This window comes from Mesoplodon mirus, assembly GCF_964341445.2.
Source record: "Mesoplodon mirus genome assembly, chromosome: 19".
Taxonomy (NCBI): Eukaryota; Metazoa; Chordata; class Mammalia; order Artiodactyla; family Ziphiidae; genus Mesoplodon; species Mesoplodon mirus.
The window spans coordinates 19,625,604-19,638,865 of NC_138995.1; the positions used below are offsets into that span (position 1 = coordinate 19,625,604).

Here is a 13,262-nt window from a genome sequence, read left to right on the forward strand (position 1 = left end):
GTAAAGCCTGGGGTGGGAGCAGAGGCCACTAAAGTCTATGGACATACTGAGTAAATAAACGTTTAATAAGCAGTAAGAGCTAGAGAATGAAGTTAACGGCAAGCACTAAGGGAATAACTGCATTGTATAAGGGGAGGGAGTAAATACAAAAGACTTCCTGGAAATGGGGACTTCCATGTTGATCCCAAGCAGGCAAAGGGCTTAGAGAAAGCAAGTCAGCAGGAACCAAAGAATAGAGTAAGAAATGCACTGATTGCATGGCTCTGGAGGCCAAGGTTCTGACTCTCACTCTGCCATGATTACATATAACCTAGGCAGGTCCTTCCTCTCTTCCTTTCTGATATCTGTCTCCTCTTTTAGTCTGCAGGAGCACATGATTTGTAAGGGCTCATTTAAAAACTGAAAAATCACACATTTACCAGAATCAACTTATTTTATGAAGGATTTCAATGGATTCTCACTTATCGACCCACAAACATCCTCTAAATCTTAACACTTGATTTTTTAACTTGTGGGCCATTTTAAACAAATTTCCATATGCCCCCAGTTTAAGAAATCCAGATCCCAAAGACATCTCAAAGATTCCAGGGACTCATGGGGAACAGCAAAAAGTATGTTCTCACAGAGTGCATTATATTTCAAAACAAGAAGAAACTCACAGAGACAATCCAAAAACAAAGCTTCATGAGTGCAAGGACAGTGTCTGTGTTATTCACCACTCTCTGGATCCCCAGCACTGGGGACCCATACAGTGGCTGTTGAACAAACATTTATTTAGTGGGACTGAAGGATTATGGGCTAGGTAATAAGAGAAAGGGAGAAGGACCACCATATGACCTTGGGGCAGCACAGTGGCTCACATTCAAGATCAGTTTACCTCTGATTCCAGGAGAGATGTGCAGAAAAGAGCTCACACACAAAGAATTAGAAAGTTAAGAAATGTGTGACCCATCTACATTTAAACAATGATCTAATCCTGCCTTCATTCAATGGTCCATTCTACAGTTTGAAGAAAGTTGGAGGGAACCACACGTTAAGGTACTTCCCAGCCTTCTATAGCATAGCGCCTGGCACACAGTAGAGACTTAAATGTTTGTTGAGAATACGAACAAGTTGATGCACCATTCAGCTTTGCCATTCCTGAAATGGAGGAGCATCTATGCTGTCTCTCCCATAGGGAATGGGCAAACATCCATGTAGGCAAGACAGATAACCTCAGGTGCTGAGAAAGAGAAGGCCACATGGCACAAACCAGTTTCCTGAGGGACAGTTCTTTTGCACCTAACCACATCAAATTCCTGGCCTTGGAATCTTTGGGTCCTGAGGCTTCCAGGGAGTAACCCGCCTGGAGGAGACAAAGCAGCCACCAATGACCAGTTGTCACACAGCTGCTGGTAAAGGAAGGCTACAAAAGGCCTCTAAAGGGAACCAACCGTGTATATGGCAAAGAAACCCGAGCACCGTTCTAGCTCTAAGAGTTACCTAACCCCCCAAAGGGTGTGGAGTATATGGTCAGTCTACACATCCTACACCTTACTCATTATTTGCCTGCTTATAACCCTCCAGTGGTATCGCATTACAGGGGGATAAAGCCCAAACAACATGCCATCACCTAACAGCCCTGAATATTCTGGACCTTGGCCACCTCCTCTACTCTTCCCACTGCTCACCAAGCCTCCTTTTGTTCCTAGCACACATCAAGCTCTTGCCCACCTTAGGCTTTTGCACTAACTCAACTCTGTTGAAATGTTCTTCCCAGAGCTGGTTCTTCTCACTCTTCAGGTCTTGGCTCACACTTCACTTCCCTGACTGCCTTATCTAATGAAGCCTCCCATTCCATTTGCACCCAATCACCATGCCCACCACACAACAGTAAGTGGTTCTATGTATCTGTTGAGCTCTGAATGAGTGAAATAAAGCAATTAGGTACAATACAAAGATCCTGTAGGCCCTTAGGACCACCCTCTCCCTCTGAGAATTCTCATCCTGTCTCTATCAGTATCACTCTTTCCTGCTGCTCCTCCAACTTTCCCAAGTCTCTATGATGGGCAGTATTTCCTTCTGCCCCATCCCTCATTCACCCAACCAACTAGTTTCTGACTTACATCTCAATCTGTTTTCTGTATATACCAAAAGGCAAATAGGGACTTCCCTGGTGGTCCAGTGGTTAAGATTCCGCACTCCCAATGCAGGGGGCCCAGGTTTGATCCCTGGCTAGGGAACTAGATCCCGCATGCCGCAACTAAAGATCCCACGTGGCACAACTAAGACCTGGTGCAGCCAAATAAATAAATAAATAAACCTTTAAAAAAAAGGCAAAGAGTTGACAGATTAAAAGTAACTTTTTAATCTTCTCTTCAATCTGGCCTCTCCTCTGTATTCTGGATCTCAATATCTCTAACACAGTCACTCAAGCCAGAAACCTCTAGATTCCTCTTCCTTACCCATCTCTCCAAATCTAGTCTCCAAACTTTCTTTTTAAACCCATGCCCACAACACTTTACTAATAGACATCCTTTTTTCCACTGAACAGAGACTCTTTGATAGTGTCCCAAGCAGCTAACTACAAATAGGGAATCTGGGGATCTGATCTTCTTTCACTAGTACATAATGCTCTAATTACAATACCAAGTTGCTTGCAGCTCCCCACACCATCTATCTTTCCCACTTTTTTTTTTTTTTTTTTAAACCTGACTGGAAGATTTATGTCTATGGAAGTGTAGTTGAAAAATCTGGCGGTAGACTTCTGATAGGGCCTTCCTGGTGCTCACTGGCTCCAGGAATGGTATTGGTTCCTACAGATTAATAGGAAGCCTTCTCTGAACTCCCAGGTCAGGTCAAGTCTCTTCTCTCCTTCCACAGCACCCTATACAACCTCTACCTCATTATAATAAAATGAACTATTTCTGTACTCCTTCCCTCCCACTAGACTAAGCTCTTCAGGGCTTATGACCACTTCTTACTCAGTTTTCAATGATTATAAGCAGAGTCCACAGAATGACCCTTCAATAGAGTAAGCCCCCAGTCTCTCTGGAACAAGGTAATCTCAGAGAAGACCATTCTCCAGTGACCTTTTAAATCTACCCTGCTTGGGCATTTTCAAGATTAATTTAAAAACAAATTTAGAGATATGTCTCCATACCAATACATCCTGCAAGTCTCATTGAAAACATTTCAAGTTTGCACTGCCTTTACTCCACCATTGGTCAACCCATGGGTGGCATTCTCAGAGATTCCTCTCTGCCTAGGCTTTCCTGTCTCTGTGTTGTTGGCATTTCCCTAATCTCCCAAGAGTACACAAAGGCCAGGAAGGCAGCCAAAAAGCTGGATGCAGCTCCTCACTGTGCCAGGCGGATGATGGCAAGGGCTAGATATATCTGCATTTGCACAGATTCCAAAAAGAAACCTGGAGACACAGCTGAGCCCATACTCAGAAGGACAGAGCAGTGAAAAGCAGAAAATCCCTGTTAGGCTTCTTTTTCTCCTCTCTGCCTTTCTGAGCCTGTTCTTTATCTGGCAAATGGAGGTTACCTTACAGGGTTGTGGTGACTTTAGTCTAGCCTAAGAATGTAATTCTAAAGCATGGATCCACTTACTAGACCTATCCCTACCTATCAGCCTCAACTGCAGTTTAAATGTGTTGAGGGCTGGGAAGATAAAGAGGGAAAAATTACTTTTTTATAAAAAGCGTGGGGAAGTTAAATGACCACCATCTCTCAGGCAGATACAATTCAAAAATATGAATTATTTTTTTTGGTCATGCTGCACGGCTTGTGGGATCTTAGTTCCCCGACGAGGGATTGAACCTGGGCCCCCGGCAGGAATAGCGTCAAGCCCTAAGCACTGGACTGCCAGGGAATTCCCCAAAATGCGGATTTTTTTTTTTAGGACCCACAAAGTAATCATCAAGGCTGATGATCATCAAGGCTCATTCCCTGCATAAGCTTTCACTCAAAGTTCAATTCTGGGCCCAATGTACACAAATGCTCTTTTCACTGTTTGTGGTTGCTACTTAGACAGCCTAAAAGAACTACCCAAATCCTTAATTCCTGGAAACTGGCAAAGTTAGGAGTAGGGGTTAAGGTATCAAAGCAACAGTTGACAGAAGAAGCCTTACTCTCCCACCCAAGCTTTTGGAAATCTCAAATGATATCCTAATCGCTACTTTTGACCCAGAGACTGCACTACAGAGATCCACAACCTGGTCACACCATCAAGCACAGTTTGAAGCTACAGTTACAGTTTTCATTCTGCCCTGTGAAGTCTTGGTATGAGCATAAGCTGTGGTTAGGGGAGGTTCTTTCCTAACTAGAAGCCAAACAGCATCAGCATGACAAATGGGCCTGGCGGCAAAGATATTACTGTTAGCCTCTCAATCAAGTTCTTGGTGCTTCACAAGAAGCTGCAGTGTTACGAGAGAAGGTGACTGAAAATTCTCAATAAAACTGGCTCCTACAACCCAGAGGAGGATTGTTGTTCAGTTCACGGAGACACTGAGCACCAGCAGAGTCCTACCAGCAAATCTGTTCTGCAGTTTCTCAACTACCCTATCTCCATAGACACGAGTCTTCCAGATTCAAGGGTAAGCTATAGCCCAATGCAGCAGCTGACTCAGTCCAGTAGCCCAAATTAGTGTGACAAAAGTTCAGCCCTGCACGAACAGCACAGACACCCACTCCCCACCCCCTCTTCCTAGTGCTGGAACATAAAAGTAAACACCCTCTGGGGTTACCGAATGCAAATGATTGTACACATAAAGGTAGTGACGTTGAGGAAAGGGAAAAAATGGGCCCAAACTCACAAAATGGCCAACCTGCATTTTCTACAAGCTAAATGTTACTTTCCCCGAACTCCTATTTCATTCAACCTTTAACTCTCTCGGCTAAGGTCTGGGTTTAGATTACACCACACATCAACCACATTAAAAACGAGAAGGAAGCTAGTCAGAAGTTCCTTTAACACACACAAACTCTCCTTAACTCCCTTGACCAGATCCCCGACATCTGACGATGGGAACAGTGCCTGGGTTTCTCCTAGAGGCTACCCACAGCCCAGAAAAGCAAAGGGAGACAGACCACTGGGGCGGTGTTTAAGGGTGTCAGTCACTTCTTAGTTATTTGGTCTGTAAAATGGGGATAGTAATAACACGAGTAGCGACCCCGGCGGCATACCTGAGATAATTATGCAGAGGAGAATAGGGCCTGGCCCTGAGTCAATGTTTGGGGCGTGTCAGCCATTGTTATTGTTATTATTACTGAAGCACTGCCCCAGGAGGGGCCCCGCCGAGGCCTGATGCAAGGGCTTCAGGGCCTGGCAGAGCGGCACGCTGCCGGGTCGGGGCGGTCGGAGCGGGCATCTAGTGGCTGGAGCTCCAAAGAGCCGAGGAGCCGCGGGCGCAGGGGAATAAGGAGCACAGCCCAGAGGTGGGAAGGGCCAGGAAGGAAGGAAGGAAGGATCAGCGAGTAGGGTCGTGAGGGAGGACCCCATACTCACCCAGCGCGAATTCCCATTGCTCATTTCCCAGAGAGCGCTCGGGCACTACCTCCAGATCCAGCATTGGTTCGGCTCGCCGGGGCGGCCTCCTGCGGCAGTGCGGACGGGACCGGAGCTGAAGAAACAAAGCAGCAGGTGACCCACCGCCCCCGCCGACCCGCGGCAGCCCTGCTCTCCACCTCTACCCGGTCGCCAGCGCTACCGACCCAACACCACACCTCACCTCACCTCACCTCACCTCACCGGCAGCAGCCTTGGGCAGCGGCGGCAGCAGGAGCGTCTGCGGCAAAAGTGGCGTGCTGGGCCGTAAAGTGTGGCAGAGGCGGGGCGAAGGCGGGATTTCAATCGCGGGGGAGGAGCTAAGGCGGAGTCACTCAGGCGCAAACTCCGGATAGGCTGCTGCGACAGTCCGGGCGAAGGCAGAGAGAGGCCTCAGAGTACCATCCGGAAGTGCTGGCGCTCTTGGAACGAGGAGCACCATACTCCGTGAACCCCTACATCTGCACACCACACCGCACACGTTTCACACAAGGATGTGTGAACCACGCAATACATGCATGTGACATGGCTGTACAGCACTTGTCTGCCGTCTCTGCATGTACGGCCCACTCACAGTCACTGGGCGCAAAAGACGAGTTCCGAGGGCGCACCACCTGAGGTCCAGCGGGGAGGGAGGACACGGAGTCTCAAAGCCCAAGACGCGCCAGCGCCCTGGCACTCCCGGTTGGTGCCGAGACTGACGGCGGCCGCAGCTGCCTCTGGTTGAACAGGAATGATTCCTTCTCGCTGCGGCCCCTGGGGCTCGGGTCGAACTCAAAGCAAGCGAGGAGTGGGCTCGAGCATGTGTGTAGGGGCGGGGCGGCGGCAGTTGGGGGAGAGGACTAGGGTAGAGGGGAGGAGCTAAGCCCGACCTCTTGGCTGAGTACCTTCAGCTGTGCGCAGCCCCCAGGGCAGCAGCTCAGACTGCGCCAGAGCCGGCTTTACCGCCAACGCTGTGTGGTTTTGACCAAACCGCTGGTAGTCTTTGTGCCTCAGTTGCCTCATTTACAAGTCGGGAGTAGGGGGTCCTTTAGCCTGTTCAGCCTGAGCTATTGGCCCATGCCCTGGGACACTCTAAAACTGAAAGACAACCAGGCTTCTTCTGGAGCTGACCCTTGGTGAATGCAGCCTCCGGATTCTCACAACCAACCTGAGACGCAAGATTGGTTATAATCTCACTTTACAGGCGGGAAAAAAAATGAGGCCCAGATTGGCTAAAGGCCTTGTGGACCTAGGCGGTAGAACTCAAATTCTTTGCATTACATTGCCCCGGGAGAAAGGTTTTCAGCAGGGGATCTGACATGCTAAATTCTTAAACTGGCTTGATAGGAGTGTAACATGGAAGGCTCTATCAAAACATGGCCACTGCTACTGGCAGTGGTTAAGAATCCGCCTGCCAATACAGGGGACACGGGTTCGATCCCTGGTCCAGGAAGATCCCACATGCCCCGGAGCAACTAAGCTGGTGTGCCACAACTACTGAGCCTATGCTCTAGAGCTCGTGAGCCACAACTACTGAGCCCACGAGCCACAACTACTGAAGCCCGCGCACCTAGAGCTGGTGCTCCATGACAAGATAAGCCACTGCAATGAGAAGTCCGTGCACCACAATGAAGAGTAGCCCCGCTCGCCGCAACTAGAGAAAGCCAGTGCACAACAAAGAAGACCCAATGCAGCCATAAATAAATAAATAAATAAATAAAATTTAAAAGCAAACAGAAAAACATGGAGGGACTTCCCTGGTGGTCCAGTGGGTAAGACTTCGTGCTCCTGATGGAGGGGATCCAGGTTCGATCCCTGGTCAGGGAACTAGATCCCACAGGCATGCGGCAACTAAGAAGTCTGCATGCCACAACTAAGAAGTCTGCATGCCACAACTAAGAAGTCTGCATGCCACAACTAAGAAGTCTGCATGCCACAACTAAGAAGTCTGCATGCCACAACTAAGGTTGTGCACTGCACAACCAGTGCAGCCAAAATAAATACAATAAATATTGAAAGACAAACAAATACGGAGAAGGATGTTCATTTGCAGAATCCTATGCCAAAATAATAGAACTGAGTCACTAAGATGTCCATCAGTAGGAAAGTGGCTAACTAAACTGATATATATGTATAATAGGATCCATTTAAAAAAATGAAGTATATCTCTATATGCTGATGTGGAAGGAGCTCCAAGAGAAAAAAGTCAGGTGCAAAATTGTATAGTATTACCCATTTTTTCCCTGTAAAAACAGAAATAAAAGAAAAATTGGCCTTAGGGCTTCCCTGGCAGTTCAGTGGTTAAGACTCCTCCATGCTTCCATTGCAGGGGGCACGGGTTCCATCCCAGGTCGGGGAACTAAGATTCTGTATGCTGTGCGCACAGTGCGGCCACAAAACTAAATAAATAAAATAAAATAGAACATTGGCCGTACCGTAAAAGGGAGAACATTTCTTGAAAGATTAAACAAAAAATTATCAATAATACCGAATACAGGGAAAGAGGCAGGGGCAAGCGATCAGGGGGACATTTACCTCTTACAGTGCGTGGCAAGCATTAAAGATGTGTTTAGGAAAGATTAGTTGGGCAGCTGGCCTGGAGAAAAACATAAGGTTGGTGGGGAGTAATCTTAGTCAATTTGGAATGTCTGAATTTAACTCAAATCCAACTAGACTAGGAATGGTTCTTCTATTTAAAAAACACTTGGAGGGACTTATTTCCGGTGGACAAAGAAGGGTGTAAGGAAGGAGAAAGAGAAAGCCACACACTATGGATAACAACATGATGATGAAATAAAATCCATATTTTATGGCAAGACAAGAAAAATTTAAACATAAAATTTGGGCCTCCTCCCTCCCCTTTAGTATGTGTTATACACCTGCATTAACCAGACCTTCTTAGGAGATAACATTCCTTCTTAATCTCATCAAGGGTCACAACTCCTTGAGATAACCTTTCTTCTTAATCTTATAAGGGGCCATGATGACCCATGACCCACTACTCACCTGGTATGCATGATCTGGATTGTGTAAACTGTCAATAATATGTCATTTAATGTACGGCCCTCTATCTCAAAAACTTATATAACTGTGCTTTGACCTCTAATGGGTGGAAGAGTTCTCAGGGCTTTCTGAGAGGCAGTTCCCACGTTATAATCCTCAATTTGTCTTGAATAAAATTTTCTATTTCTTTCTTGAATCGACTGATTAAATATTTCATCAACAGTGAAAAGCAGTTTTAGTTTGGAAAACCCAAGAAAGAGGAAGAACAAGGTTGGGGAGGCCCCTAAGAATCTCCTTATTGGGATAATAGACAGGTTTCTGTGCACAATGTCAGTCAACTACAAATGGTTATATTAGCTCATTGTGCTATCCCAAGCCATTGACTTAAGTGTGATCCACCCAGGTTTTTGTCAGGGGTAGGAGTGACAGCTTTGGGACAGTAGTCTGGGAGGAGGCCAGAGTCCAGAGCCTGATACACAGAGCAGAAGCAGGAGGTGTCTCAGGGGAGTAGGACAAGTTGGGAGAATGTCAGCAACTGCTGTTCCCCCAAACTGAGGATGCGGATGTTCAGAAATATTGAACTGGCTGTTGATGAACTGCTAAGACCTTCAGGGGAGCACAGGTAGTCATCGAGGTGGTCCAAGTCAGATATGCAGGAACAGCCTCAGGTCAGAGTATAGTGAGTGATTAAGTACATGGACTGGGAATTTGAATCCCAGTTCTGTCCTTTAATAGTTTTATGCCTTGGGCAATTTACTTAATTTCTCCATGCCTTAGTTTCCTCATTTGTAAAATGACCAAAACTTCACAGATTCGTTAGGAGAACTGCAATTATAAGAGTGTCTGAGTTATGGTAAAAGCTTTGTGTGTAACTAAAAGTAAAAAAAAAAAAATCTAGTAGTGGGCCTTCCCTGGTGGTCCAGTGGTTAAGACTCTGTACTTCCACTGCCGGGGGCACGGGTTCGATCCCTGGTTGGGGAACTAAGATCCTGCATGCTGTGCGGCATGGCCAAAAAGAGAAATAAATAATAAAATTTTTAAAAAATGAATTGTTTTTAAAAAAACCTACAGAGCTGTTAATTAAAAAAAAATCTGGTAGTGACAGAGAACTGATGGAATCCATTGGCAGGATCTACAGATTGGATGTAGACGATGACAGAGAAAAAGAGTCAGGGATAAAAACACAGGTTTCCAGCTTTGGGTAGCTGGATGGATGGTGGTGTCAAGATAGGAAAGTAGCTGGGGGAACTGACACTGGAGGCTGGAAGGATGCTAATCCTTTTGTTAAAACTGTCACATGTGGTAATTTAGGAGGCAGGAAATGTACCAAGTTTCAAGCCCTAGCTGAAGAGCTTGGAAAGCAGAATCTTAGTACCATGATTACTAATTGCTTGTATTTATCAAGGTAAAAAAACAAACCAACAAAAAACCAGGGATGGGGCCATGGGTCATGGAAAGCGATGAATTGGGGAGTCTCTCCCAATCAGTCTTACAAAGAACACTCCCCTCTCAGAGTAGGGGGCCTTCAAATGTTCTCCCTAATGACATTTCATAACTGTCATTTCATAAAAGACCAATGACTTGATTCTTCCCTTTCTGAATGGAAGTGTTTCCTGCAGTTTTCCTGTCCCTATTTCACCACTGTATATTGGCTGTGTGGGTAGATAACCACATATCACAGAATTTTAGTTCAATAACTGATCAGCTGGGAGTTTTAGGTTGTCTCCCATGATAGATATATTTTGTTGAGGGCAAGAAGTAAAATTAAATATTTAATAATTCAAAGGGTGGCCTGTGATAGTCATTGGAGCTATTCACAAATATTCTCTTTCCTGGGCAAAAGGTAGGATTGTGGTTTTCTGCCCAGATGAAGCTGGGCATGGCCTTGTGATTTGCTAGGTCCAATGAAATGTAAACAGAAGTCTCATGTGTCAATTTCAGGTGACAGTTTTAGAAGTCAGTGCCCCTTTCATTACACTATTTTCTTGGCTCTGTCACATGGCTGGCAATGTTCCAGTGATGGCTCTGTCAGCCTAGGTCAATCACTGATGGGTATTTAACAAATAAGAGATAAGTCTTTAAGCCAATAAAATTTGGGGGGTTTTAGGCAACACAACCAGCCTATCCAGATAAGAGAAACAGGGGAAAATTGCCAGTTATGTCTCCTGTACTTTTTTCTCCAGCTCAAAGTGTTTCCATGCCCACTAAGCTACCCTTAATCTCCCTACTGGGTCACCATATGATCAGTGGGCCTGACTTGCTGCTTCTAGTCTTGTTCTATCAACCAAAATGAGCTTTATCAACCACCCATTCCCTCAAACTCCTAACCCCTCAGTGGCTTCCTGCTTGCCCTAGGGAATTGTCCAGACACTTTAACATGGCTGGAAAAGCCCATCCAGCACCGCTTGTGACCCTCACCCAGGCCCCTGCTGACCCTTTCAGATTTGTCTCACTGCGGCAGCGCCCCCTCCACTCCATGGTCCAGTCGTACTCAACTGCGCCTAGATTCTCAAACTTGCCATGTTACTGTAATACTTTCGTCACCTTCTCAATGCTGGAATGTTTGCCATCTTTCAGATGTCCGCTCAGATGTCTCAAGGAAGCCTTTTCTTGAGCACCCAGACCAAGTTAGATGTGCCCCGTAACAGCCACAACTTCCAGTACAACTTAAAACAATACTGCTTTTGATTAGTTTTTGAGCCAGATTGTAGGTTCCGTGAGGGCAGAGACAGTGTCTCTTTAGGGCACTGGATATATACATTTTTTCTCCTAAATGATCCTAGAAGGTAAAATAATCATACTTTGTTTTAATCTCTTTTTTTAAACAGTGATAGTAAGCCTCTTTTTTTTTTTTTTTTTTTTTTTGCGGTACGCGGGCCTCTCACTGCTGTGGCCTCTCCCGTTGCGGAGCACAGGCTCCGGAAGCACAGGCTCAGCGGCCATGGCTCACGGGCCCAGCCGCTCCGCGGCATGTGGGATCTTCCCGGACCGGGGCACAAACCTGTGTCCCCTGCATCGGCAGGTGGACTCTCAACCACTGCACCACCAGGGAAGCTCAATATATATTTTTAAAAACGTTTTTCCTTTTGGTTGTATGATCTGTCCTTTGCCCACTTACAATCCTAACATTGATGTAAGCCAATACATGCAATTTAAAATTTTCTACTAGCCACATTAAAAAGGAAAAAGGTAGTTAATTTCAATGTATTTTATTTAACCCAATATAACCCAGTATATAAAAATATTTTAACATGTCATCAAAATTTAAAATTAAATCTTTTTTTCTTTTGTATTAGATCTTTGATATTTAGTATTTTACAGTAATAGTGCATCTCAACCTGGACACAAAATTTTCAAAGGCTAACCTGAAATGTAGTCCTCCCAGAACAGTGTTAACAGAAAAATATTTAACGCTGCCTCAGTTTTCAAATTAAAACATAAATTCAGGGCTTCCCTGGTGGCGCAGTGGTTGAGAGTCCGCCTGCCGATGCAGGGGACACGGGTTCGTGCCCCGGTCCGGGAAGATCCCACATGCCGCGGAGCGGCTGGGCCCGTGAGCCATGGCCGCTGAGCCTGCACGTCCGGAGCCTGTGCTCCGCAACGGGAGAGGCCACAACAGTGAGAGGCCCGCGTACCGCAAAAAAAAAAAAAAAAAAAAAAAGATGAAGCTTAATAACTCCTCTCTTTCAGTGTGGGCCTAACCCAGCAACTCACTTCTAACATAATGGAATATGGCAGCCCAAGATTAGGTTATTAAGATTTGGCTTTGGACTTCCCTGGTGGCACAGTGGTTAGGAATCCGCTTGCCAATGCAGGGGACATGGGTTAGAGCCCTGGTCCAGGAAGATCCCACATGCCACGAAGCAACTAAGCCCGTGTGCCACGACTACTGAGCCTGCGCTCTAGAGCCTGTGAGCCACAACTACTGAGTCCACGTGCCACAACTACTGGAGCCCGTGCGCCTAGAGCCCGAGTTCCGAAACAAGAGAAGCCACTGCAATGAGAAGCCCGCGCACTACAACGGAGAAGCCCCGCTCGCCACAACTATAGAAAGTCTGCATGCAGCAACAAAGACCCAACGCAGCCAAAAAAAAAAAAAAAAAAAAAAAGATGTGGCTTTCATCTTAGGCATGCACTCTTCCTTGGATCACTTGCTCTGGGAAAGCCACCTGCCAAGTCATGAGCTGCCCTATGGAGACACCCATGTGCCAAGGACGGAGTTCTTTATCCCCAGCACCTAGCAAGGAATCAAGGGCTTACACCCAATGGCCTGTGAGAAACTGAGGCTTGTCAATGGCCACATGAGTGGGCTTGGAAGGGGATCCTTCAGCCACAATTAAGCCTTGAGATGACGATAGCTCAGGTTGACAATCTGACTCTAACTTCAGGAGAGACCCTGGATCAGACCACTGGGCTTAGCTTCTTCCAGATTTCTGACCCACAGAAACTGTGGGATGATGTTTACTGTTTTAAGCTGCTAAGTTTTGGGGCAATGTGTTATGTAGCAATGGATAATCCACACAATGGCTTATAGCTTGAAAAAGCTCCCCAGTGCCAAATGAGGCATAAATCAAGTAAGATATTTCTTTTTCCAGGTAGCCCCAAACTAACATATCCAAATACCTGTTTCTAGAGGTGATATACTTATTGAAACCATGATGCTACTGCTCAAATACTTTTTGAAATTAACCCTCAGAGTATGAATCTTATTCTTTGGAATTCTGCTTCATGGTACCAACTCAGCA

At 46.0% G+C, this 13,262-nt stretch overlaps 1 protein-coding gene across 5 annotated transcripts in view; it reads right to left on the reverse strand.

The window, feature by feature from the left end:
- Nucleotides 1-5,796, reverse strand: part of PHAF1 (phagophore assembly factor 1) — a 28,736-nt gene extending 22,940 nt beyond the window's left edge. Inside the window, exons 1-2 of one of the 5 annotated variants that reach the window (XM_082606226.1) lie at nt 5,717-5,796; nt 5,494-5,608 (exon numbers count right to left, since the gene is read on the reverse strand). In XM_082606226.1, the coding sequence (XP_082462352.1) occupies nt 5,494-5,557 (64 nt within the window). In that variant the 5' untranslated portion in view covers nt 5,558-5,608; nt 5,717-5,796. Of the gene's footprint in view, nt 1-5,493; nt 5,609-5,711 lie in introns of all 5 variants that reach the window. The other 4 variants (XM_082606228.1, XM_082606227.1, XM_082606229.1 and 1 more) reach the window with 4 other exon arrangements.
- Nucleotides 5,797-13,262: the final 7,466 nt, after the last annotated feature.